We start from the raw sequence: 25,096 nt of genomic DNA, 5'->3' as shown, positions 1-25,096 counted from the left end.
TAAGCCAAATTTGCCTCTGGGGAGCTAACACAAGGCATCTGAGAGTCCGATGAGTCGAAGAAGCGCATCCTATGGAGAGATGCTGACCCACCAAGTCTAGGGGAAGTGACTGAGGTTTGTGTGATATGCAAGAACTGCATGTCGAAAGATTCTCGGAGCAAGAACCACCCCTGCTATGCCGTTTGCCAGTCCAACAAGAGCAACGAGAGTAACCAGACTAATTAAAATATCGAGAGAAATAAAAGTAATAAAAGCAATAAGAAGAGCGGCCTTTACTGCTATACATACCCCTACACTCGTACATAAGCGTGCAGAGCCGGACCATAAAAGCGTACATCACGGAGCCAGTTCCCAAACCATCTTTCGTCCATTCAAACAAATCACGACGGAAGCCTTTTTATATATAGAAATTGCGAGGCAAGCTACCATGACGCCGCAGTATGTTGTTGCCTTGGGTGGCAATCGACAGTACTGAGCGTGCTTGACAAATTGGACCCTCGCCCCGCCCCCATCCAAAGGTCGAGGGTCATGATGCAATCTTTTTTTTGGGGCTTCTCTCAATATGTAACACAAGCATTTTCATGCCGTCCCTTGTATCATGTCCCGGCCGGAGACCAGACGGGGACCCATCAAAATTCATGGGCGGGACGCGGCTCGGAATCACCACCTTCCCAGTTGGGAACTTGGAAGCCTGCCCGCCTACTCTTTCACGTAATGAGATCCCATGCGCTGCGTCACCCGCGGGAGTCACCTCGCTCTTGGCTCTCCTGCAACGTGTTCAGCTTGGCCCGCTGGACGCGATGCAGATGGGATGGCGGCAGACCCTGCTGGCGATGCGCAATAGGAGCGGTTCACGAGGTGCGCAGGTACACCTGTGAATGAGAAAGTGCGGTGGCCAAGAGAGGTATGACGGCCACGATGGGCGCAACCAAGCATTGGGGGGTGCGACAGGCATTAGAGCACGGCAGGCACGACAGCCATGACAGCCACGAGAGCCACGGCAAAGACACAGCGGCAACGCCAGTCACAGAGGAGCGAGAGACGCGATAGCCATGGCAGACATGACGAGCACGACAGCCATCACAGAGACAACGGATACCATGGCATCAACGGGCTTGCAGCTGCTCAGCTAGTCTCCTCGGCTAGCGGCCATGAGGCGCGGGAAGAGCCATCGTCACCCTCACTTTTGCTAGGACACGCCCTTTGACGTTCCAGCCACCCCTCACGGTACCAGAAAGTCGTCAATGTGGACCCTCTCAAAGAAGCTGATGTGACCAAACCCGACCCAGTATTGTGCCAATCGGTCTGGGGAGAGAAGCAGAAGCTGGCTCTCAATGTATTTGTCTGCATGTGCGCGTGCGCCAACCGCATCAGTGATTCGTCGCTAACCATGTGTTCGCCTTTCTCTAGACTCACCTCGCACGAAGCCCGTGCCTGCGATATGGCCCTGGCTGTGGACAACTCTGGCGCCGACAAAGGGCTCGTCTGCCGCCACGCCAACAAAGCCCTTGGGGCCCAGATCGTCAGCCACAAACGTGTACTCACCACGAGGCACATTCGGATCGCCAGTCAGCTTTATCGCCTCGAAGCGTCCGCGGTACATTCGTGCTTCGGTCCGCCTCTTCTCCCACGACTCGTCCGTCTCATCGTCATCTCGGACCAGACCCAGCTCGGCATCGGTCGCGGGTGGGTCGTCCGGTTGGTTAATGAGCAGAAACTCGCAACCATGGCCGCTGTAGTCACCAACCCAAATCCCCCGCCACGGTTTCGTCGGTGTCGGCGTGTACAGGACGGGGTCGAGGGTCGAGTAGGTGATGATCTCCTCGCCTATATGGACGCCTGTCAGACCCAGATCCGGCGGCCCAGCAGGGGTTCGGCCCAGGAGCCTCGGCGGCGCAGGCGTGCCGGCCATCTCCATCCACTGCCGAATACGGAAGGTCTGGTCCGAAACATCCCACTGAGATCGGGGCCGGTCATCGGGCGACAGCTCGACGACACCCTGGCCGGAGCGGGCGCCGGACACGTGGTGACGGGCCGGGATTGTCGGCGGTGGCCAAATGTTGTCGTACGGGTAGTCGGTATCTAGCTTCTCCTCGGCCGTCTTGGGGTCCAGGGGCCGCGTTAGCAGGAAGTTGCTGAACATGGCGCCCATGCGCTCCTCTAGTGCCATGGGCATCTCGTCGGCGAAGCGGTTAGCGCCGGGTCGTGACGAAAAACCTCCGTCCTCCTGCCTGTCTCGGACACGGAACTGCACGACAGGCTTGTCCAGGTGCAGCTTGACCTGCGGCTCGAACCCGTGGATTATAACCTGGCTGTCTGCTGACCAGTGTTGAAACGTGCTCCGGTTGCTGACTGCGAGCAGCTGATACCCCTCTATGCATCCGCGTCGCTGATCGAGACGCGTTACGATGAGCTTGCCCATCAGGTCCCTGTCGCAGAACCAGATCTTGTATTTGGGTAGGAACCAAACCCGGTCGTGGGCTACATAGAGTTCGCGGTAGCTCGAGAAGGGGCCGGGTCTGGTCACGGCTTGGCCAGGTACGTTGTGCTGGACCAACCTATGCCAGTGAAAGTCGGACATGGCGTGCTTTCGTAGCGCCCGGCAAGTGGCTGCAACGAAAGCGAGTTCTTGAGCTGACAGATGAGATAGGATTGCGTCAACGAGCTCTGGAGGCAAAGCCGATAACGTAATTGGAGTGGCTCTGTGCCTCTTCCGCCGCATATCGAGGTCTTGCCGATGATGCGCCTGTTTCTGCCGCTGTTGGAGTGCAGTCGACTCGCCTGCGATGGAACGTTAGCCTTGGCTCTTAGCCCGCCAGTCCACTCCCAAGCCAAAAGTCCGTGTGCATTTGGGGGCTTGCGCTCAACGCGTGGATGGTCGCCGAAGTCGAGTCCATTCATCCGGTCTGCCCAGGGCCGAGGAAAGCATCAGGGGCGGTCTTTAAGCAAGTGGTGCAACCACGCGCATGCTCACACACCTTTGGATAGCTCCCGAGGTCGCTTACCGGCGCCTTGAGAGAGCTGCGAGTCTCTCGACATACTGCGTGGGCTTGACTGGAGACGCGGGTTTCTGGCGCGGCGGCTAGGCAGGTCGTCGAAGAGGCTCAGATTACTCTCGTTCTCGGCGTTGATGCGACCGTAGTTGGAAGGCGAGGTCGTCACTGACGTTGGAACAATGGGAAGAACGTCTGTTATTAGCGGAGGGTCCGACGAGGGTACCGACGAGAGTGCTGGCAAAGGGGGCGACAGCCGCTGCCCAGGTGGCAAAGTCGGCGGATTTAACGATGGTGAGACTCCTGGGGGTCGCTGCGTGATGCCACGTGAGGGTGATTCGGATGCTGGCTCCGCAAGTCGTTTTTCGATTGACGATGAGGAGCCAGCCATGACGTCTAATACCAAGGTACTGTGAAAGACGGAGGTCGATAGCAAAGACGCCGCGTGATGTCGACTGGGACCGTGGCGGAGGAGGTAGGAGATGCCGGAGGCTCGGAGTGGAGACGCAGCTAGGCACTGTGAGTGGCATGCAGTGTTGCACAATGCAAATGCAGGCGCGGTGGTAGCCGCAGTCGCAAGTCGCACGTCGTGAGTCGCAGTCTGTGCCGCTGTCGCCTTTGGACCGCAGCTGCAGGGTCAGGTCAAGGTTGCGTTGGGTCTGTTGCTGGCCGACACCGGTGTGTGAAGAGAGATGGAATGGCGCGCGGCGCGACGAAGGGGACCTAGTCTACCCGCAGTCGTTGCCTCTGAAGGCTTGACCCGCCCAGGGTCGATACGTACGTCGGAGAATGGAGGCGAGCGTGCTGGCGGCGATGGCGGCCGAGACGCCACTCGACTCGTGGGGCCCGCGGAGCCGAGCGAGTCTATGGGCTGGAGCTGGCGGCGGCCTTGCAATCGTCCAGCGCGCGGTGGGCTGGTGAGGTCGCGAGACGCAGTAAGGAAATGGAAGCTATTGGTCGCCTAGCGGACCGGCGAAGCCCGGCCCTGAGAAATGACGAAACCCTTGAGCTTGCCGCCCTCTTTCACCTCCGCTCCTGCGACCCGTGCTGGGCGCCGAATCGAGTCGCTTTAGTGCTGCCGCGGACGGCGTCGTCGTCGTACGGGGGCAAAGTCGGCTTTACCCGTTGGACTGGATGGAACCAGAGACGGGTTGCGACCGCTTCTGTAGTGGGCGGAGGGGGGTTGAAGCCGGCTCTCTCTATTATTAGCGTTCGGCTGCCACGCCGGCGCTTTCACCGAGGGTACCAAAGAGTCGTGCCTCCGGTGGGGTCGGGTGAAGGGACTATTAGCCGTTTGCTGCTACTGTGCTAAAAGGCCATTCAAGGCAAGGGACTTTGGGAGCCGGGACTTTTTGAAGCGGCAACGGGTCGTGGCCAAAACTACCCGTTCCCGTGATCCGTCACAGGCCAACAGGGGCGGGTGCGCGCCCTTTCCCCCTGACGATATTGGATCGGTCAGACAATCAGCTGGCGGCTCGGCGGAAAGCGGCCGGTTGGCTGGAAGGCAGGAAGCAAGACTTGCTCGGCTTGTGCAAGGCGTAGCGACGTTGTCTCAGCACGTCACTGGTGGTGTTGGCCGAATTGGAACGGACAAGTAACGTGGACTGAGGCGCCAAATGTTGAGGGCAGTCATGGTAAAGTCGCCTCGGACCACTGGCTGCTTGTTTCTCTTCATGCGTCAGCCAGTGAACACAAACCTGCGTGGCCTGGGGACCCCCGACGCAGCCACAGCGGTGACGCCAAGGTACCAGGCTATTACCTTTACCTATTATGCTTGGCCCAACCCGCTCAAGCGCGGGTTTGGTAGGAGGGTGCGAGAACGAGGTCAATTACGCCCTGGTCGGAGCGCAACTCATTCATGCAGGACGGGGCAAGCCTGAGCGACCATACTGCATCTCCGGGGAAGCTGACGGTGAAACGACGAAATTGAGGAATTGGCGGTTCCAGATCACTAAGCGGTGGTCATTGGAGTGGCACCTTCCAGGTTATTCTCGCTCGGGACCAGGCGTGTGCTTATACGGTTGCGCCTGCTGTTCGTCGTGCTACGTTTCATGACGGCTCCTTCCTTTGTCCGTGGCAAAGGCTACCACATGAACGGTATGAAGTACGACGTAGGTCTAGTACAGATTGTGAAGAAATATGAATACAGTAACAGAGCATTAGTACTACTCCATGGGGAAATTTACTGTGCTGGCCAACGCACCTACCCAAAACAACTCCCTTCGAACCAAGCTAAGCTGCAACCTGTCAGTTCGATCGTCGGGCAGGCGCCGTCACCCGCCAACTTCAGCAACGTCGAAACCTGGAACGAACTTACCCCTCGCTTCGCCGCGCGCTACATCGCTGCATCTTCGTCGATGGCAGACGCGCCGCCATCCATCGCCTAGTACCACAGCAGCCCAGACCTGCCGCATAGTCGGCTTACACAGAGTCCAAAGGTACAGGCTAACGCTTTCTCCTGGTGGCAATGAGTAGAGCAACGGTATACGAAAGCTGACAGTGCGAAGCCGTTTGAACCAGCGCCGTCTGTCGTCCCAACCGGCAGTCGCTGATGCACCGCCCGCCGGGGTTTTCGATCCCACCAAACGCTCCACTAGCTCGCTCGCCTCTCCTCTGCTGGCCTGCTACCTCGAGTGGCCATCTGAACGCGGTGAGGGAGAGGATTCGACCCAGAGGAGTCGATGCTTAGGAGAGGCCGATCCGCCAACCAAGTATGTAGCTGGACTGACAACGAGAAGCTGGCAAGGCTCGGACGGGATGACTGGCATCGTCCAGTCGCGGCAAAGGCTGCACCTCTGTCCTGGTCGCGGGGAAGGTTCAAGGGTCCAATGTCCATCTGAAATTTGGAACCCCGGTCCTGACCTTGTGTTGCTCGACATGCCCTACTGTCCTGCCTTGCAGACTCCGGCAGTGATCATCGCCTCAAACAGCTTATTGCATCTTATTGGACCGGCTGGCTACAACGTACTCGGGAGCAGCGTCCACTTTCACGGGCGCCCATCAATTGAGTCAGTTCCCTGAAAAAAGTCTTAAAAGCCATCGCCTAGGCGAGAGCTACTATCCAACGTCCCGACACGGTCTGATACTGATCGCAAGCCATTAGATGCCTGCGCTTGCATCTCTCCCATCGTGCGTGGAGTACATATGACGCCGGCGATATAATCCCAGAACAGGAAGTTGGTACCTTCAGCAATGTGGCCCGAGCACAGGGTCGTCGGCGCATTGCGATGAACCGGCAGAGACAGCTCGCTACAGGCCTGGGAGTAACACGTACGTTCAATCATGTTTGCGGAAGTCGCCGACAACGTCGTTATTGTCTCATGGCGGGAGACGGATGGCGGAAAACGAAAGGCAGAGCCTCTTACGCGTGTGCCAGCGCCAGCTTCGGGGAGAGCAGGCGCACTGCCATGGACGCCAAAATCTCCGGATTTGGGGTTGCAATGAGGCGTTGCAGATCAATTTACGCGACCGAGGAGCCGACGACGGTGCGCAAATAAGGCTGGCCGCCACCTGCTCTGCCTGGCAAGACACCCTTTTTTTTTCCGTTGTAGCGATGCTGATGGATCTGGAATGGATCTTGATCCCTTGTTGCGCTCCGCCACTCTCGCCTGTCCCCCGCCCCTAGCCAACCACGCACCAGAGCGGATGAGAGACAAAAGTCCTCGACGAGTCGGGCAACGATGGCAATCCAGCGGTGCAGTATCCGCACACCTGCGGCCAGGGCTCCAGCCAAAGACCCAGCCAAAAGTCGAATGCTTTCGGTAGTAGTAGCACCAAGCCACAATCTCGAACCGTTGGCGCCTGGACGAGAGAAGGGCTAATAAGCACTCATGTGGAGCAGCTCCGAAGGCTATGTAACGAGCTTCCCGTTTGGGCGGGCACCAGCTTTTGACTTGAGCCCACAGCTATGCCACAGTTTCCAGAAGGAAGCGACCCGTCGGCGTTATTTACCGTTTAAGCAGGCACTGAGGTGAAGAGTAAGGACTCACCGCAAGGCTCTTGTCTCACCTTGTGCGAAGTATTACCAACGAGACTACGAAGTAACTATGCCTTGAGAAATCGCGCGGCCCCTGGCCAAGGGTCCCGAGGTTGCATCCAACGATGTTACCAGTAGCGGAGGCTCTACGCGGGCGCCTTGCCCCGTGCTGTCCACGATGTTTTTGCGCGGCGCAGTTCATTACTGTACCGTGTCATCATTGCAGCACAGGAGCGCAAATACGGCTCATGACGGGTGGCGGGCTATTACCAAGTAACAATATTGTTGCTACGTGTTGCACCCGTGCCACGTTGCGGTCAGAGATGATGCTCGCAGGTGCTTTGCGTGTGAGAGAGCACCATGAAGGCGGGCCAATGGGGACGGCACGTGGGAGCGACGAGCTCAGCGTTTGATGGCGATGGCAGACACGTCGTTGCCAGCTCCGCGGGGCAATGGTCAGATGGGGAATGCTCACTCGGCCGAGCAAGTCTGCGACATGCGAGCGAGGCGGACCAGACCAGGTCGGCGTGGGGCCACCCTCACCGAAACGCCAAAGAACAATGCCATTGGTTTCCCCAAGCGTGATACTGGGCGGGCGATCATACCATGTACCTGGTTTGTACCTTATGTATGTACTACGATGTACTAACTTTCGACCAGGTTCGACGACATCATCCACATGCCAGACAGGATAGCCGACAAAACATGCGATGGTATTACTCTATAGTAAGCAGCACCCACGTACGACCTGGCACCATGGCACGCACATAGCCACTCTTGGCCCCGGCAAAAAGTCCCTGGTGCTGGGACGCTGACGTCGCGGGTTGCCGAGTTGGGATGGTAGCTGCGCTGCTCTCGGAGGATTTCTTCGTCTCTTTGGCGTGGGGTTCGTTTCGAATGCCGGTAAGACCGCAACGACCTGGCCACCTTCCCTTTGCCGCGAAACTAGTGGATGTTTGAGTTTGAGTTGCAGCAGTGCCGCTGCACTGTGGCTCAAATGCGACACGCTGCGGGTTCCTGAATGGCGGTCGATGAGCCGTCTTCGCACATCACATGCACGACAAGGGGGGGTCCCGCGTGGGCCAGCCAGCAGCGGGCAGCGCAGTAGTAGGCACGACATGCTTCATTGCCGCCGAGCACGATCGCAGCAGCAGAGGAAGAAGAAGCAGCAGCAGCACACAGAGGCGAAGGAAAAAGAAGGAAAAGAAGAGATGGTGCAGGAATCCCATGGCCATTCAACCCTCAGCGAATGAACCGTGCATGCCATCAACCCCGTGTCACTTCCCAACTTACAAAGTACTTTTTACCCAGAGATTTTGTTTCCCATCCGGCCATCGTTGAAGAGCTCGGCGTCATCGACGGCGCTTGGGACGGCGGCTCCCCCCCTTGGCGTGCACCCTTCACGGCATTTGTCAATCTGGCATCTCAAGCACGAACCAAACTCGACACACCTAGACTTATGCACAGCACATCCCGCTTGACAGCCTACACATCAGTGCCTAAAGCATGCACGCTTGGGGACCAGCGGGTCTAGGTTCAGAGCCATCGGTACCGGGTGCCGTGCGTTGTGTCGTCAATCGGGCTCATCGGATCGCAGTCACTGCAACCCTTACACTCGCTCGGCGGCCCGACTCCTTTAAGCAGCTCGACACAGGGTCTCTCAACTCACCAAGCCTTGGATGTCCGTCCTAGACGCGACGCCACGAGCCCCAGTCCCGCTTGTTGGTTTGCTCATCTTTGCTGCTTGGCGGTTTGCCTGACTGCTTGTTTGCTCGCTGGCGTGCCTTGTCTGTCCAGGAACACAACTCGGCCCCGCGAGCCCACCTGCCGACCCGGAGGAGGCACGGATACCGATACGGCAGGTAATCGGGACCCGACGGCACGTCAGTCAGCATCCAGCGCCACTGCATCGCGAGGGGTGAAGTTTGACTTAAAGGTACGACGCAGCGGCAGCGGGCGGCAGAGCTTCATGCCCTAGCGGCTCCTGGTCCACGCGAATCAGCCACCGAGCGGGCGGGCGGGCGGGCCACATTTGTGGTTGACGGCCGCAGGGGGGCGTGTATGTATGTCTGCGAGCGCACGACCATCGTCATCGAAAATCCCCTGATTATGGTCACAGGTCCCGGCTCAGTCGCGGAGAGCCGTCGCCATCCGCCTCTTTCCCCCTTGCCCGGTCCCGCATGGCGTCCCTGCTGCCGCTCATCTCGGAGCTGCTGCCCATGATCCTCCCCGCCGAGACGCACATCACCAGGGCGGAGCAGCTGGCCCCGAGCCACCCGACCGTCGAGGGTCCCGTCACGTCGCGGCCGGCTGTCGTGGGCCGGTGCGACAAGATGTGCGCTTCTGGTAGGTGGTTTCCAACATCACCTCGCTCTGACGCGGGGTGTCAGAGCAAGGCAATTATTTGCTAATGGATGGTACGCGCGACATGTAGTGGTGACGGCGCGCCCCAAATCGTGCTCGTCCGTGAAGCATAACAGCGAACAAGGTACGCAACACACAGTATCCCAGCTCTGGGATCATGTCATGCATTCTTCCGCCCCCATCATGACCTGGGCGGGCCGCCGACCTGCGTAACACAGGCGCAGTCATCCGTGATCCCATGATGAGATCCGATCTCCCCTAACTGGTAACCTGTTTCAGACGCCATCATCTACGCCGTGTCAGGGACTGGCATCCTCGTCGTCAACGAAGGAAGCTTCAGTAGTGGCGGCTTAGACGGCGCCGTGGACAAGGAGAGCGATAGCGCGGCCGAGGAGGGCGCAGATGGCAACCGACTGCGACGACACACGCTCCGGCCGGGGGACTTTGCCTTTGTGCCGGCGTGGACGGAGCACCAGGTCCGCAACGAAGCGGGCGACGAGGACGTGGTGTGGGTGGTTGTCCAAGGCGGATCGCGGCCCGTGGGCGCGACCCTGGCGGGTTGGGGAGGCGATGAGGTCTCTGCGGAAGGCTAAGTGAGTGGGTGAGTAAGTTAGTATTTACTGCTTACCAAGAAATTCACCTACTAATTTAGTAACTTGGTATGCAATCCGACTTGACTTTTTCTTTCTTTCTTCTTGGTTATGCTGCGGATCGGCAACGCCCCCGCGAAGGAGTGCATTGCATTCGAGACGCTGGCTGCATCGAATGCATCCCCACCTACGAAGTACCTGCCTGCCTGCCTACCTGGCTACCAACCAAGCGTAAGGTAGGTATGGGTAGGTCCCTTGCCTTGCCTAGTCTACCTAGGTAGTATCGCAAGGTATATATATGCGATCGACGTACTAGCAGTAAGAGTTTGATTTTACGCCCGGCGTATGTGGGTGCGGGAAGCAGAACCCATCATAAACGTACTTTTTACTTACTCTCTTCACACTCGCCCAATAACGCCAGCCACGTCCCCCCCCCCCCGGCGTCGAAAGTATGCAAGTACTTCTTGCCTAATGCAGAGGCGCGGGAAAAGAGCCCAAGTCGGGTCCAAGGAAGAAGGCGACTCGTTGGTTCGTTTCCGTCAGAAGGATAACTGGGGGGTTACTACCTAGCTAGCGTGTTGCCTGTCTCCTCTGTAACGAGCGCCGCGGCGGCGGCGTGACCTTCTGCCCCGTTGTTGTCGTTTGGGAGGTCCAAAGTTTGTTGCGATTCGACACCACTTACACGCGGGTTTTACCGGCTGCGAGGCACGGGGGCATGGCATGGTACGGCACGGCACCGCTTGAGGTACCACTAGGTATGTATGTATGTACGGGTCGCGGTTGTTGCTTTCAAGGACCCCCCGCAACGTAAGGCTTGGTATAAAGTTCTGTACCAGAAGGAGTAGGTAGGTAAGGTAAGGTAGGTAGGTAGGTAGGGAGTCGACGCCCATTCCAAATCTCCCGAGGTAGTATTGTAGGTATAGTTGCAATATTGACCAAAACGCAGCTCGTACACCATCTCGAGTTTCTATCCCGGTGTGCAAGGAGGGTGGGTGCGAAAGCACCAGTGCTTCTACAGATGCCCCCGGCGGGCGCGTGCCTCTGCCTTTTGCCTCCGTATCTCGGTGCTGCTGATCTTGGCAGCTATCCTCGCCGCCTCGGTGGCCGCTTTCTTGTCCGCACCGCCCTCGCCCTCCCCCTCGCTGTCGCCGCCTTCGCCGTCGTCGTCGTCGTCGCGCTCGCCGAGCACGTCAATCTCGTAGGCGTCGAGCGGGTGCCACTGCCGCTGGGCCCTCCTGTCGTTGATGGCCGTCGCGCCGCCCCTCGTCTCGGCCGAGACGACGATGGCGTCGACGCCCTCCTCCCAGATGGGCGGGCCAAAGGGGTCGCGCAGGTCGACGCAGCGGACGAGGATGGCGCCGTTGCGAAACGAGCCCTGGAGCTCACGAGGCGTCGGCGCATCCTCCGTCGCGCCTGTCCGGCCTGTTGCTGCTGCTGCTGCTGCTGCGCTTTCGCCCGTGTCCGTGATGTGTAGGGTCGCAGTGGAAGGCTCGCCCAGGATCGTGGCGAGGAAATCGAGCGTCGAGCGCGAGCGCACCTCCCACGACTGCAGCTCTTGGGCGTATTTTTTCCGCTTCAGCAGCTCGTCGCCCGACACGCCGACGATGAAGATGCACGGCGAGGCGTCCCTGTCGTCCTCCATCATGGGCACGCGCAGGAGCAGGGCCGCCGCGTGGAGGAGAAGCTTGTGCCCTGGGTGGAGGTGGTCAAAGGTGCCGCCGATGCAGATGGACCGGTAGCCCTCAACAGCGTCTGGACTGCCTCCCGTCACGGTTGCGGGGACCGTGCCCGCGGTTGTAGCAGACACCCCATCGCGGATCCTGCTCTCCGTCTGGTGTTTGCTTTGACCCTCTCCCGCATCCGTGCCATCGGCTGCCCGCGCGGGGACGCAGAAACTCAGCCCGCCCTTGACAGCGACAATTTGCTTCTGGAGAAGGGTGCGCCCGCACCCCGTCGCGAGGTCCAGGTAGGCCGCGAGCAGCTCGTAGCCGGGCTCGCCGCTTGGGTGAAACACCGTCTTCCAGGGCCCCGTCGTGGCCGCAAAGGTGGCGAGGTCGAGGACGGTCGTGCAGGTGGGCGAGTAGCGACGGTCCCTCCCTTGCATCTGCGCCTGCTCGAGGTACCACGAGGGCTTGCGGCCGCGCTCGTGGTCGACGAGCAGGATGCGCGCGTCTACGGTGCCCGGGTCGTCGCCGGCGAGGTCCGTCGCGATGCCATGCTCGGCGCAGATGGACGCGACGAGGGTGTAAAGCCGCGCGAGGAGGGTCTGCGACGGCGACCACCGGACGGAGCGCCGCTTCGGGGCGGAGGCGGGGCCGGCGAGGACGGGAGAGGCGACGGCGACGGCAAGGACGGGAGCCGAAGGGGGCGGTGAAGCGGCCGACGCCGCCGAGGAGCAGGCGAGCTTGTGCTCGTCGCTGAGGCGGGTGAGGACGGTGGAGAGCGGGAGATGGTACGCGGCGCGGAGGGCGGCTCTGCTGGCCGGGCGTGGAGGCGACGGGAGGAGCAGCAGTGAAGGCAGGGCGGCGGCGGTGCTGGACTCTGGCGATGAGGCCGGGGCCATGGCGTGCGAAGGGGGTGCTAGGTTGCGCCTACGTCGCGACGCTGTCGGGTCGTCTCGATGCTCGGTGGCAAGTGAGGCGCGATGTTAGATGCAGTGCGGGGAACCGCCGTCCGCTCCGAGAGAAGAAGTACTAGAGGCACCCGTAGGCTACGCAATCATGGTCCGGGGGCTCGTGTTGTGTAGAGAAGAGACACAGATGCGACGCTGAACGATAAGGTAGCGGGTCGCGAGGGAGGGCAAGGGATGAATGAGATAGGTTGATGGGGTGAGACTGAAGTGGTGAGGCAACAGTGCCTGTAGTCTGTACCTTATCCGTCAACCGAGGTCCGGCAGCTGCTGCAAGCTGCCCGCTGTGGGGTCGCCGCAATTAGGTCAAAATTACCCCGCTGTCGTCATGGGCCACAAGCTCCATGACCAAAATCACGGCCAGCAGAGGCGCAAGTCGCCGCATACATACAAAGTATGCTATGTCTCTCTACAAAGTGCTTCTTGGCTGCAAAATCGCTTCGAAATCAGGACTACGCTAATTTCTCATCATGTCGTCTCGTCCTCGCTGCGGTCTGCAGTACGCGTCGACAACGTCAACAACGCGTCTGCGGTCCCGTGCGCGGTCAAACACTTGTGCATGGTCGATGTCGGGAAAGACAATGACCTCGACCTTGTTGTTATTGTTGTTGTGCGCCGCACCGTCTTCCGTCGCCTCTGCTGGCCCCTCGAGATAGTCGGCCACGGCCGCCGCGTCGACAATCAGGTCCCTGCCCGACAGGGTCACGGCGGCCCTGCGCCGGCCACCGCCCAGCAGGTCCTTCTTCCAGACAATGTTCTCGCGCCAGAAAAAGTGCCGGCCCAGGCAGTGCGCCACGCTCGGGTCCGTGCTGGCAAAGTACCACAGCTGCCACTCGTTGGCGGAGCGGGGCCGCCGCCGCGTGAAGTTGTAGGCCACGTCCGGGAGGTGCAGCATCACCGACACGGGGTCGACGAGCACCGCCGACGGGACACGCGCCTCCAGCTCCGGACATGAGAGCACGTGCGTCGTGAGCACCGAGCCGTACGAGTGCGACACGAGGGCAAACCGGTCCCACGCGGGGCCGTGCCGCGCCAGGACAAGAGTCAGCTGGCGCAGGAACTCGGCCTTGGGCGGCGGCGGGGGCGCGAGACGAAAGGATATGGGCATCAGCTCGGGGACCATGACGCCGCGCGCTGCGTTTGCGCCGCGTAGCTCGGCGACGAAGCGCGCGTAGGTCCACAGGCCGATGCCGATGCCGTGGAAGAAGACGACGGGTAGCTCCCCGGCTGCGGCGGCGTCTTGCGAGTGAGGGCGGTACCAATAGCCTAAGCCGGGGGCCGAGGACCTTTGCCTTGCCAGCAGCTCCTGCGGCCGAGGCGGAAACGTCCTGAGAGTGGCCGAGGGCGATCGCGGGTAGTAGCGGAAGCCGTGCCATAGCATGACGACATGGGTGGCCTGGTCGACGAGAAAGACGACGAGATACCAGGCGAGGCCGCGATACGTGGTGTTGATGTCGTCGAGGGTCAGGCGGAGGCCCTGGGCGGGCCCGCGGCCGGGCAGCAGCGGCCTCCCAAGACGGCCCTCGACGACGGATATGTAGCCGTCCAGCTCCCGCTGCGCGCGAGCATCATCCACGACGTCGCTGTCCGTCGCAGCGGCGTCGAAGAAAGCCCAGAGAAAAAAGTCGCGCAGGTTGTCGCGGCGGATGTCGTCGAGCTCGGCGCCAAGAAACCACCAGCGGAGATACGACGCCGGGTCGTCGACGTTGCGCATGCACTCGTCGAAGAGGGCGCGGCGCTCATCGGGCGTCAGGGGCTCCGGGTGGACGGCGGCGCGCGTCAAGCGGCGCGCGTAGGGGGCCTGGACGGCCAGGTAAAAGACGGTCTCGGCGGCGAGAAGGGCGGTCAGCGCGGTGGATGCATGAGCGCGCCATGGCGAGTCCCGGAAGAGAGTGCCGAGGGCGGCGAGGGCGGCGGCGTAGACGAGCGGCTCGTAGCGGAAGAAGACGATGGAGACGCGGATGAGGACCAACTCGGCGGCCGACGTTCCGATCATTGGGCCGTCGGGGCACCGCTTGCGACGGCGTGGGCGTTGTGCGGCAGCGGCGACATGGAGTTTGGGGTGGTTGCGGCCGCGTGATGGGTGGGATTTATGGGTGGTGGTGGTGCTGCTGCTGCTGTTGAGTGTAGTGGCGTCGCTGGTGAGTGTTGTTGGGGGGTGGTGCGTGTGTGTGTGTGTACTTCGTATGGTGTGAGTGAGCGAGTGAGTGAGGGATGCGATGACGTACCTGCATCAACGCATCATCACCAGCCACTCACTTTCAAGGCCGAGGCATGGCACACCACCTCACCTCAGGCCAATTGCGCAGAAATCCATAAGACGGCCAAGTAGGTTCCTGGCATCGCGCCGTCACAACCGACCCCGACATTGGATTCCGTCTCAAGGGCGGTAAAAGTGTAGGGTAACCGACTTGACTTGTTGGGATATTGCCAAGTACACGTCAAAGCTTCTCCCACGCCATTGAAACGGACATGAAATCACAGCCGCATCATCTCCATCATCCTGCAACACAACGACGACCCTCACCCCACCGCCCTGTCCCGGGACGGGCCTCCTGTCAGGGCCCGCATCTCCTCCTCGTCCATTGTCATCCCATCAGCTTTCCGCCATATATGTAGGGGTCCCTCATTCTTTCTTCCACCTTGACCAAAACCCCGGCGCAACGGCAAAAAGAAGCAAAACAAGCCACACATGGCGGACAAGTACATCCTGCACGTCACGGCCGGCCCCGCCTACGACGAGGCCACGCACGTCGAGGTCCCCGTCAACCGGCCGCAGCCCGTCCGCGTGGCCGGCGCCGCGGCCGACATCGAGCTCTGCGTGCGGATACGCGACTACGAGGGCCTGCCGCGCGGGTCGCCCGCCTCGTCGCCGTACTTTGACGCAGAGCCGCACGCCTACAACCAGGACCAGTACAGCATCGCCTTTCGATTCACCCCGAAGCGGCCCGAGAAAGCGGTGGGGGCGGTGACGACTGACGGTGGCGACGACGGCGACGTTGATGGTGGCAAGAATGCGCGGCGGCGGGGAGGAGGCCTCGCCGCAGGAGAGGACTCGGGCGAGAGCTCTTCTCGCGAGGGCGACGACGACGACGACGGCGCGAACCAGGGACAAGCAAACGGCATCAGCGGCATGGACCTCCAGTTCGGCAACGACTTTGATCGCCCGATCCGCGACCGGCTGCCGCCGGGCTTCAACACGGCCATGAGCATCGTCCGCTGGTGGATCGACCCGGGTCTCGACGGCGACGCCTACGCCGACCGCCCCTACCTGTACGGCCCGGCGCTGAGCTCCTTCAACGCCCTGCACGTCGGTCCGGGCCTTTACGACAAGGCGCGCGGCGGGCTGTGGTTCGATGAGGGCGGCGACGAGCACGACGGTGGGCTCGAGGCGCGCCGCGCGGCTGGCGCCCCCGACGATGCCAAGGCGCGCATGAAGTGGGCGCTGCGCGACGCGAGCAAGGAGCGCTGGGTGTTTGAGTACGGCCGCACCTACGGCTTCGACTTCTTCAACCCGTACCTCGACTTTCGGACCCTGGCGCTGCGCCTGCCGGGCTTCCACCTGCCCATCATCAAGTACTGGGACGGCCAGGGCCTGAGGTGAGTGCCTGATACTTTTCCTCCCCTGCGGCCGGGTCTGCTGGCGCCGCTGCTACCTGCCGCTTGCTCCAAGACCCGGTGTACCCCCCCCCCCGTTTTCTTGGTATTGAACACTGCGTTTAACATTGCGTCTTCTTCTCCCTCCCACTTGCAGGCGCTCACACCACCTCAGGTATGTGCTGCGCAACAAGTCCACCGGCGAGGTGTACCTCGTTGTCGTCTTCACCATCTACCTCAAGGAAGACGTCGCCGAGGACGGCACCATCAGGCAGGGCGCGACGGAGCGGGCCGTCGCGGGGCCCAACGGCGGCGCATCGTCGGACGACGATGAGGACGCCGCTGATGGGGAAGCCGCTCTGCGCGAGGTGAGGGAGACACTAGGCAAAACGCATATAGAAGAGACGAGGCCCGATGACGTGGACTAGACAGCTGATGAGCGGCTACGGCGTGTGTATAGAGCAATGACTTAGACTAGAGACGAGTAGGCTGGGCGCTATAGGAGCGCCTGTTGTTTGGCTCTGATGCCGATGCCATCTGACGACCCGCGACTCAATCTCGGGAATTGTACGAGGCATGTGAATACGAATTCTACGGTGCTCGAGCGCGCCATGGAGGGCGAAATGGCCACATGCAGTGAACCGGCCGGCCGGCCGGGCTGTGTGGCCAGGGCCGACGATTGTCCCAAGTGTTTGAGGCCTTGTACCAGGTGCGCCGCCGATATGGCAAACAGCATCACTGCCTGTGACTTACACGACCGTCGGCGTCAACAGTCCAGTCCAGAATGTCAGGCATGACGCAACGGCAAACCAAGCTACGTGTATTGGCATGCAGCTTCGAACACCACAGTCTAGGAGGACCGCAACGACTGCTCCCTGTCAAGACAGGCGCTTCATATTCCCTACGCAGAACACGAGCGATACGTAAACGACCGACATGGCCGTGGGTATCCAAACGCTGTCAAGCGGAACCAAACAAGTGCCGTACATGGCCATGACGGACGCGGCAATGGCGTGCGCGGCGCCCATCGTCGCGAGCGACTTTGACAAGTGCCGCATGCCGGGCGGCGTCGACCTGTGGGAGCGGCAAGGCTTCTACTCACCGGGAGTGTGCTTCGCCGGCTACAACCCGCTATGCCCGCAGACGAGGCCGCCCCAGGAGGAGTGGCCGCTGCGAGTCGGAGAGACGGCCGTTCGGTGCGTCCCTGAGTAAGTAAAAGTCTCATGCACCCCGCGCGGGCTGCTTGACTGGTTGTCGAAGCCAGGCGGATGCAGGCGCAAAGGCATAGGTAGGACTATCGGTCAGTTAACAGCTAACCACACCACAGAGGGTACAAGTGCAACCGCGAGGACAAGGACCAGCGGTTCGCGACCCTGGAGTCTAGCGGGACAGTCATCTCTGCGCCTGCCTTTGAGGTTCGCTGGCGAAGCGAGGACCTCAAGGGCATGGGACAGAGCCAGCCACTACCAGGCGGAACGACTGGGCCGGTGCTGGCGACAAAGGGGGGGGTACCGACAGCGACCGTAACGCTATCGAACACGACAGACGGCTCGACTGCAGGTTCTGGAGCAACCGCAACAACTTCTCGCACGGAGAGCGACACGGGGAGCGCAGGCATCGAGGCCGGGGTCGTCGCAGGCATCGCGGTCGGCTGCGCGCTAGCTGCCTTCGTTCTGGCGCTAGCCATTGTCTTCCTCTTTAGATATCGCCGGCAGAAACAAAAAGAAGGGGCTAATGCCGCCAGCAATGCGGACGATCGGGAGCCGGGACTGATACCACCGGCGCCAGGCGGGGTCGCTGAGGTGGACGGAGCAACTGCGATTGCCGAGGCGGATGGGACGCCGACGGGCCGCCAGGAATCGGTGATTCCACGCTCGAACTCGGGGCACGGCGTGGGATATCAGGGCCAGCGGGACGACAACCAGGATCACAGCGGTCCAGTGGAGCTAGAGTTGCGACAGGACCTGGCAACGGAACTACCGGTCTCATCGCGAGACGGCGTCGGCGGGCTGCCGACAAGTCCTGCTAGTAGAAGCGGATGTGGAAGTGGGAGTGTGAGCGCGGGTGCGAGTGTGAGTCCTGCCCTTAGCTGGCGACATCGTCCCGTCGAAGTGGCCTCAGCCAGCGAGGTGTTTGAGCTGCCGGGGTGAGGAGACACGGTGTGTTGCCGATGCAGATCAAGAGGCCGGCAGGCAGGGAAGGCCAGGGCAGGGACTTAGCGTGGCAAGGGGCCGGACGAGCAACGGGCACGCGGCTGAGGGCCATTATGGTGTCGACAAGGCGTTCATAAGGAGCGTGAGCGGGCTGCTGGCGGGCGCGAGCATGCACAGCCCTGCGAAAGGATAGCGTTGGTTGGCGTTGAGGATATATCTCTCAAGATCAGCATCGTGGCTTGCGTCTTGGGGTTATATTGGCGGCGTCGTGATGCAATGCGATTTGTGTGGTGCGGAAACGGGGTGCGGCTTGGATGTCGGATCATGGTTTGCGCCGGCAGCTGTCGCACCAGACGGACCGGATAACTAGGGCTCCACCTCATGGATGTTCCTGCTGGGTTCGGCTTATTAACTAGTTAGGCCTTTCAGCGTCCGTCCCACACCGCCGTGGCCGGGAATAACGCAGCTTGGCAGGGGCCTGGCGGGATCCTCCGGTCCGGTCTGACAGGTTGGGCAAGCTGACCTGAAAAGGCAGGCACAACCCATCTCCAGTGGCAGGCAAGGCAAGGCAGGCACGAGTAGGTAGCGGAAGGTACGACTGACCGACAGCTTCAAGTACTTTCGTTGCTTAGCAGATTATAGACCACCATACAGGTATCTAAAGTTAAGTAGTAACCACGCCTAGCCGGAGGGAGGCGTCGACTGACCCTGAGCAGAGGAGAAAAAAAAGGAGAGACCTACATCCCAAAGGTCGCATCCGGATCTCGTTTTACGTCTTCTTCCCATGTTTCCACACGGCCGCCGCTAAAATAAATCGACTTTGCGGAGCCGCGGCCGCTTCCTACAACTGCTTCCAGCTTATTCCCGCTAGACACACATGCATGGGTGTGCGTGGATGATAGTTCCTGTGTCTCACGGCCCGGATGACCGGCAGAGCGAAACCTCTCGAGAGTCTCACCCACACCACTTCACTGGCGGGCAACATAACCAAGCAGTCTTTCCACCGCCTGTGCCTGCAGGCCTCCGCCGCCCTCTCTTGCACCCTGCGTCCTCTTCGTTTGCTGCGCGTGCTGTCTCGCCTCCCTTGCTTGCCACGTGTTGGCCGGCCCCGTGGGATTCTTCCTCAGACTTGTTCCTCCTCAGACTCGTTGGAGCAAGGATGAGAACGAGGGAGCGAACCAACAAGAAAAAACATTTCAATCGTCGCCCGCCAACAACCTCGGCCGCCCGCCACCCCCGCCCATGATCCATCATCATCCATCCATCCCCACGCCCGTTCCCCACGTCACCCCCAGCCGGCGCGCGGGGCTCTCCAGGTTGGCTCATGACATCCATGGCATGGCATGGATGGGCACGGCACGCACTTCGGGCAAGTCCAGACCCAAGATGCTTATTTCCGGCACGACGGCCCGCCTCGTTTGTGCCCTCTCCAAAACCCACCCATGGTCGCTGCATCTCTTCTTGTTGGTGTGGGTGACCTCCGGTTCGGCTGTGCACACCCTCGCAACGCTCCTTGCTGCGCCGGTTGGCTCTCTCTCCCGCCCAGGCCTGATGCCGAGCTGTTCGCCTCCTCTTCGTCGTGTCTCCCATCTGCACCATCGAGACAGACCTAGATGAAGACTGTGCGATGACACGAACGCAGCGGGCGCACCATGATGCGCCTGGTCTGCAACCGGACTCGGATCCTCAAGCCCGTCTCCATGTCACCAACGGCGTTACCCTTTCGCCTCGAGACCCAGATCATCAGCACGAAAAGCGCAAGCCGCTTGAAACAACAACTTTGGGCGCCGACTCGCCCATCGTCTACTTCTATCTCGACTTCGACTCGCCTCTGCCTACGGTCCCTCCTCAACACCATGGCATGGGCCGTGACCCTCAGTTCGGTGACGGCCGCGACGACCTCCCGTCTTGCCCGGACCTCCGCCCATACATATCACCCTTGCAATGGGGCCCAGCGCGCAAGAATCTCCTCCTTGGCCTGGCCTGCACCGTCACCTTCATGACCGCCTACACGGCCGGTGCCTACTCTCCGCCTGCCGACATCATGGCCCACGACCTTGGCACCACTCGCATCGCCGTGCTCGTCGGCATCACCATCTTCTGTCTTGGCTTCGCTTCAGCCCCCATGGCACTAGCCCCCATCTCCGAGATCTGGGGCCGCTATCCCGTCTTCGTTGTTGCCGGCGTCATCTTTGTCGTCTTTCAGGCGGTATGTTCTGTCATGCCACATATTGCTGGCATGCTCATCGCACGCTTCCTCGTCGGCGTCGGCGCCTCCGTCTTCAGTTCCGTCGTTGGCGGACTCATCGCCGACTTGTGGGACAAGGAGGAGCGCAACACGCCCATGGCTCTCTTCAGCGGCGCCGTCCTTGCCGCCACCGGCGCCGGACCCCTGGTTTCCACCGCCCTCATCGACGACGTTGCCGACCCTACGCTCGCTTGGAAGTGGACTTTCTGGCACCAGGTCATCGTGGACGCCGCCCTCGTCCTCGCCATTGTCTTGTTTGGTAGTGAGAGCAGAGCCTCGGTTCTTCTGTCACGCAAGGCCAAGGTCCTCAACTCCTGGTACGAGAAGCTGGAGCGCCACGGCGTCTATGGCTTGTGGATCACCCAGCCCTCCGAAATGGTCGTCGCCGCCTCTGCGCGCTGCAGCATCCAGGCCTCGGCCGCCGACGTGAGCACCCTCCCGCCTGAAGTCAAAGATTTAAGCAGCGACGAGAGTCTCTCGGCGAGCGGCCGGCTGCTGCGTATGCGATGGGTGGTTCGCGCAGACGAAGAACGGCCGGCGCTTCCCCAGCTCATATCTCTTTCCGTTCGTCGCCCCTTTTACCTGCTCCTGGCGGAGCCCGTCGTATTTTGGTTTTCTCTTTGGGCTGCCTTCGCATGGGGTGTTCTGTACTTGTCCTTCTCCGTTGTCCCTTTCCTCTACAAGACGGACCTCGACCGCTCGAGTCGCGTCTTCGTCTCCATGATGGTTGCCGCCGCCGTCGCCACGGCCGTCAGCATCGTCCAGGAGCACCTGCTTAAACACCCGCAGTGGCGCACGTACCCGGAGCATGCGTCGTTTCGCTACTCGGACTCGCGTTTCTGGGCTTTCATGCGCCAAAGATTTCCTGCCGAGGCGCCCGAGGCGCGGTTGTATTTTACTTGCATCACCGCCTTGATGCTTCCTGCGGGACTGTTCGGCGGCTTTCTCTGCCCTCGCTACATGGACGGCTATGCTGAGGCCGTCGGGCTGGGCTTCGCCACCTGGGGCATCTACTCGATCTATCTCGCCACCTTCAATTACCTGGCCGACACGTACCACATCTACGCTTCGTCGGCCCTTGCCGCTCAGAGTTTCTGCCGCAACGTCCTAGGAGGCGCTTTCCCCCTGGTGACGAGCGCCATGTTCACCAAACTTGGGCTGCGCGGGGCGGGCGGCCTTCTCGGCGGCATCGCCACCGTCCTGACCGTCATTCCGTGGGTGCTCGTCTTTTGGGGTGAGAGGATCCGCGCGCGCAGCAAGTTCGCCATTGTGAGTGCAAGACATGCCCTAGAGATCTACCTATGTGGCAACGAGCACTAACACTATTTGCAGTCTTTGCAGCGTAACGACTAATGCACCACGGCCGGGAGATGATGGTAACCATAGACAGCTCGTTGACTGATTTGCGTCCTTGGGCATGGAACGGAGGCGTGCGTTTGTTGAAAATGGGATAGAAGTGCGCTGGAAAACCCGACATGGTTGGACACATTTGCATCGTATCATTGGATACGCATTACAGCGGCATATCAGCGATAGACTTGACTCTATAATTACATAGAGAGGCTCACAGTGTCTTTTCACTTCGGCCTTGCGCGTCCTTGTTCCCACTCACTGTCCATCGTACAGCCGTCGGCCCGACTGTGTAGAAATTAAACCCGAAAACAGTAGCGATTAGAGATCGGCAAAAAGCAAAATAAACGAGCAATCAGCCGCCAGGTACAAAGTACCGGCAGATCATCTATGATGGCCTCTACTCGGCGTTCCTTGACTCGGCGCGCTTCTTGGCGCGCTTCCTATCCTCGTTCTTGTACTTGGGGGATCGGCGGGACCCCTTGCCTCCGGTCGAGGGGGACACGGTGCCGCGGCTCGACGTGTCGCTGCCGGTGACACTTCTCGTAACGCTGCCCTTGCGGGCCAAGGATCGGACGCTAAGCTGCGGCTCTGTCTTATAGGCCGTCGGCGACTCCACCAGAGGGCTGTCGCGGTGGGTAGGAGACGCAACGACGACGTGCTGCTCCGGCTTGACTGTATTTCCGGTGGTGTCGACGATGCCTGACGGTCGAGGCGTATCTCTCTCGTTCTTTGGCTTGGGTGTTGTGAGGTGGTCTGAAATCGCGTCGGTGGCGGCACAGCGAGGTGCGACTTCTCGAGTGTCCGTGCCTGATGGAGTTGCACGCATGGGCTCGGATTGATGTTCTTCAATCACCGGCTCTGAAGGAGTCGGCATGGCGGGCCGTTCGCTTTTGCCGAAGCTCTCCACGCCCCCCGAATGGGCATGAAGCGACGGCACAGCGCGGACGACAACCGGTGGCGGCGGCATCACGGGTCCCTGCGGAAGACCCTTGACCTTGAGGTTCAGGGGTCCCGTACCGCCACCCTTAGTGACGAGGACGATGCCGCGCCCGTGGCCGGCGTCCAGATATGCGGCCTGACCCGGGAGCAGGGGCCAGGCCGTCGAGGGGGCGATGCGGTACGAGTGCTCATGGATGCGCGTCTCACGGATTCCGGGGAAGATGGTGGCGAGGAGTTGGTGTGAGTATTGCTCTCCGAAGCCGACGAGGCGAAGGGACTCGAGCCGCCCTCGTAGGCGCGCTAGGTGGTTGCACACGGAGAGGTACGCATCTGGACAGTAGCTTGTTGTGTCCAGTGGCGGTTCCGACTGGCGGGCGCTGCCGCGCGCAAGAGGCACGGGCTGGCTGTTGGCCATTTTGGGCACCGCGCTCGTGCTGGCCTTTGCTTGGCTTGAGGTACTAGAGGTGATGATTGCCTGCGGAGACGTCTTCGCCAGGCCGGCTTTCCTCGTGGCGTTAACGGCATGCCAATCAATGGTCGTGACGGAATCGTCCTGGTGCGGCTGGCTTTGATGGTCGTCTACCTTGGCCGGACGGCGCCTCTCCTTTGTTGGTGATGTCGCCTTGCTCGATGAATGGCTGCTCAGGCTACTCGCTCTTGGCTTTGCATCCGCACTAACGGCAGCAGGAGGACTGACATCGCTTGCCACTGTGGCCGGGCCCGTGCCGCCTGGTCTCTTGCCGTAAAAGCGGCGGCACATCAGCACCAAGCTTTCCAGGGGGTGGCCTTCATCGCGCTGCATCTGCGCGACGCCAAAGTCGTGAAGAAGTGAGCCCAGGGCATTTAGGCAGGGGCCCAGCTGGGCGCCTACGGGGCCGAGCCCAAGGTGTGACATGTCCACCTCGAGGATGATGCTGCGCATGTAAGCGCCATATTTGTTGAGCCACAGGGTCGCAAGTGGGTGAAGTCGGGGACCGACAAAGGGCGACAGGACCGCATGAAAGGTGCTTGTTGTAAGCACAGTGACGAGCACCTCGGCGTAGAGTGAGAAGGCGGTACGCAGGCACGATTCCAAGGGCCGAACAATAGTGGCGAGACGGCTCATTGATGTTGCGTCCCACACGTTGCTGTTGAAGCTGGGATGATGGTTGAGGCTGACCGGTTTGTCGCTCGAGCCCCGCGTGGCACCCTGCTCTCCGTGGCGGACCATGTGCACGAGATGTGTCCATATGCGAAAGCGCACATCGATAGGCAAGCGCGCGAAGAGAGCCGAGGTCTGGGATGGTCGCTTGGTGTTTTCCGTGTTTGCGTGATCGGCCCAGAACCGCGCCAGACACCGCTCAAACTCAGCGTGCGGCTGCCGCAGGCCCGGACGGCGCTGATCCTCGTGCCTGTAGGTATGATAGACCATGTCAACTACCCGGTCCCATGGCGGGAAGACGGTGCCGCCGCCTGGATGCGAAGGCGAGAAATTCCCAGGTGCGGCCATGCCCGGAAGTGTCCTATCGGCGGGCGTAATGGGTGTAGAAGCGGCCTGTCGCTGCCGGAGGCGGCCTATTCTGCCAGACATGACCGAGTCGTCGCTTGATAGAGACCGGTCGGGGCGTTCAACCAGCTCCCAGTCGCCGTGGCCAGGGGGCACGATGTTAAGGTTCGGGCTGCTCCGCCGCGCTGCGCTATTGATGAGCACGAGTCTCCAAATGGGGGAGCAGGGCAGAGGAGGGAGGCTGGATAGACTGAGCGGGAGGTCATTTACAGTTCAGGGTTGCCTTTGGATCCTGCATGGCGATGGGTCGCGGAAACGCGCCTGCCCACCGTGACCGTGTTCTGGTGTCAGTTGACGCCCTTCGGAGTGGTGGAGGAAGAGGCATGAGTGCGTCACGGCTCGGGTCGTCGAGCTGTTCTTGGGTCAGTGGTCGACATTGGGCGGGCGTCCACTTTAGAGTGGCTCGCAGCTGGCGAGCTTGCGGCATGTCACAACGAGTGCCGAGCATCGTGGCGACGTCTGCGCGGCGGCTGCTGACACCTGTTGAGAGAGTTGGAGATGGTTCAAGTCTCGAAGCAAGTAGGAAGGCAAGAGGCTTCCACGTTTCACATACGACAGCGCTCAGGCGCCTTTGTTGACCCTACCTGCGCAGGTGCCACATGTGAGCTCGTTGGCACAGGCGCCGCCGCTTGGCGGGCCGCAAAGAGGTGACACGTCCATCGGTCGTCTAGTCATTGGCGCTGGTGATGAGCGGACTGCTATCCTGGT

The 25,096-nt window shown here is 60.8% G+C and overlaps 8 protein-coding genes across 8 annotated transcripts; 4 read left to right on the top strand and 4 right to left on the bottom strand.

Moving 5' to 3' along the window:
- Nucleotides 1-204: 204 nt before the first annotated feature.
- On the bottom strand, nt 205-5,131 carry JDV02_010549 (uncharacterized protein). Its single transcript, XM_047992300.1, has 4 exons — nt 4,753-5,131; nt 3,006-4,653; nt 1,417-2,781; nt 205-1,344 (listed from the first exon to the last, which is right to left on the bottom strand). The coding sequence occupies exons 2-4, from the start codon at nt 3,382-3,384 to the stop codon at nt 1,223-1,225; spliced, it is 1,866 nt and encodes a 621-aa protein (XP_047848314.1). The 5' UTR covers nt 3,385-4,653; nt 4,753-5,131; the 3' UTR covers nt 205-1,222.
- A 3,864-nt stretch (nt 5,132-8,995) lies between these two features.
- JDV02_010548 (uncharacterized protein) lies at nt 8,996-10,005 on the top strand. Its single transcript, XM_047992299.1, has 3 exons — nt 8,996-9,315; nt 9,404-9,457; nt 9,613-10,005. The coding sequence occupies exons 1-3, from the start codon at nt 9,150-9,152 to the stop codon at nt 9,924-9,926; spliced, it is 534 nt and encodes a 177-aa protein (XP_047848313.1). The 5' UTR covers nt 8,996-9,149; the 3' UTR covers nt 9,927-10,005.
- A 930-nt stretch (nt 10,006-10,935) lies between these two features.
- Nucleotides 10,936-12,486, bottom strand: JDV02_010547 (Pantetheine-phosphate adenylyltransferase; the record flags this gene model as incomplete). The annotated part of the gene is made up of 1 exon (XM_047992298.1): nt 10,936-12,486. One exon carries the CDS (start codon nt 12,484-12,486, stop codon nt 10,936-10,938), a length of 1,551 nt encoding a protein of 516 aa, XP_047848312.1.
- A 523-nt stretch (nt 12,487-13,009) lies between these two features.
- JDV02_010546 (uncharacterized protein) lies at nt 13,010-14,548 on the bottom strand (the record flags this gene model as incomplete). Its single annotated transcript, XM_047992297.1, has 1 exon — nt 13,010-14,548. One exon carries the CDS (start codon nt 14,546-14,548, stop codon nt 13,010-13,012), a length of 1,539 nt encoding a protein of 512 aa, XP_047848311.1.
- A 696-nt stretch (nt 14,549-15,244) lies between these two features.
- JDV02_010545 (uncharacterized protein) lies at nt 15,245-16,783 on the top strand (the record flags this gene model as incomplete). The annotated part of the gene is made up of 2 exons (XM_047992296.1): nt 15,245-16,152; nt 16,325-16,783. The coding sequence occupies 2 exons, from the start codon at nt 15,245-15,247 to the stop codon at nt 16,575-16,577; spliced, it is 1,161 nt and encodes a 386-aa protein (XP_047848310.1). The 3' UTR covers nt 16,578-16,783.
- A 302-nt stretch (nt 16,784-17,085) lies between these two features.
- JDV02_010544 (uncharacterized protein) lies at nt 17,086-18,299 on the top strand (the record flags this gene model as incomplete). Its single annotated transcript, XM_047992295.1, has 2 exons — nt 17,086-17,357; nt 17,477-18,299. 2 exons carry the CDS (start codon nt 17,086-17,088, stop codon nt 18,297-18,299), a joined length of 1,095 nt encoding a protein of 364 aa, XP_047848309.1.
- Nucleotides 18,300-19,397: 1,098 nt separating this feature from the next.
- Nucleotides 19,398-22,121, top strand: JDV02_010543 (uncharacterized protein). The gene has a single exon (XM_047992294.1). The coding sequence runs from the start codon at nt 19,930-19,932 to the stop codon at nt 21,868-21,870; it is 1,941 nt and encodes a 646-aa protein (XP_047848308.1). The 5' UTR covers nt 19,398-19,929; the 3' UTR covers nt 21,871-22,121.
- A 179-nt stretch (nt 22,122-22,300) lies between these two features.
- JDV02_010542 (uncharacterized protein) lies at nt 22,301-24,626 on the bottom strand (the record flags this gene model as incomplete). The annotated part of the gene is made up of 2 exons (XM_047992293.1): nt 22,301-24,513; nt 24,599-24,626. The coding sequence occupies 2 exons, from the start codon at nt 24,624-24,626 to the stop codon at nt 22,301-22,303; spliced, it is 2,241 nt and encodes a 746-aa protein (XP_047848307.1).
- Between the last annotated feature and the right edge of the window lie 470 nt (nt 24,627-25,096).

The sequence above is a fragment of the Purpureocillium takamizusanense genome, chromosome 13, assembly GCF_022605165.1.
Source record: "Purpureocillium takamizusanense chromosome 13, complete sequence".
Taxonomy (NCBI): domain Eukaryota; kingdom Fungi; phylum Ascomycota; class Sordariomycetes; order Hypocreales; family Ophiocordycipitaceae; genus Purpureocillium; species Purpureocillium takamizusanense.
Note: the sequence above shows the minus strand (reverse complement) of the source record. Positions and strands in the feature narration are given on the sequence as shown.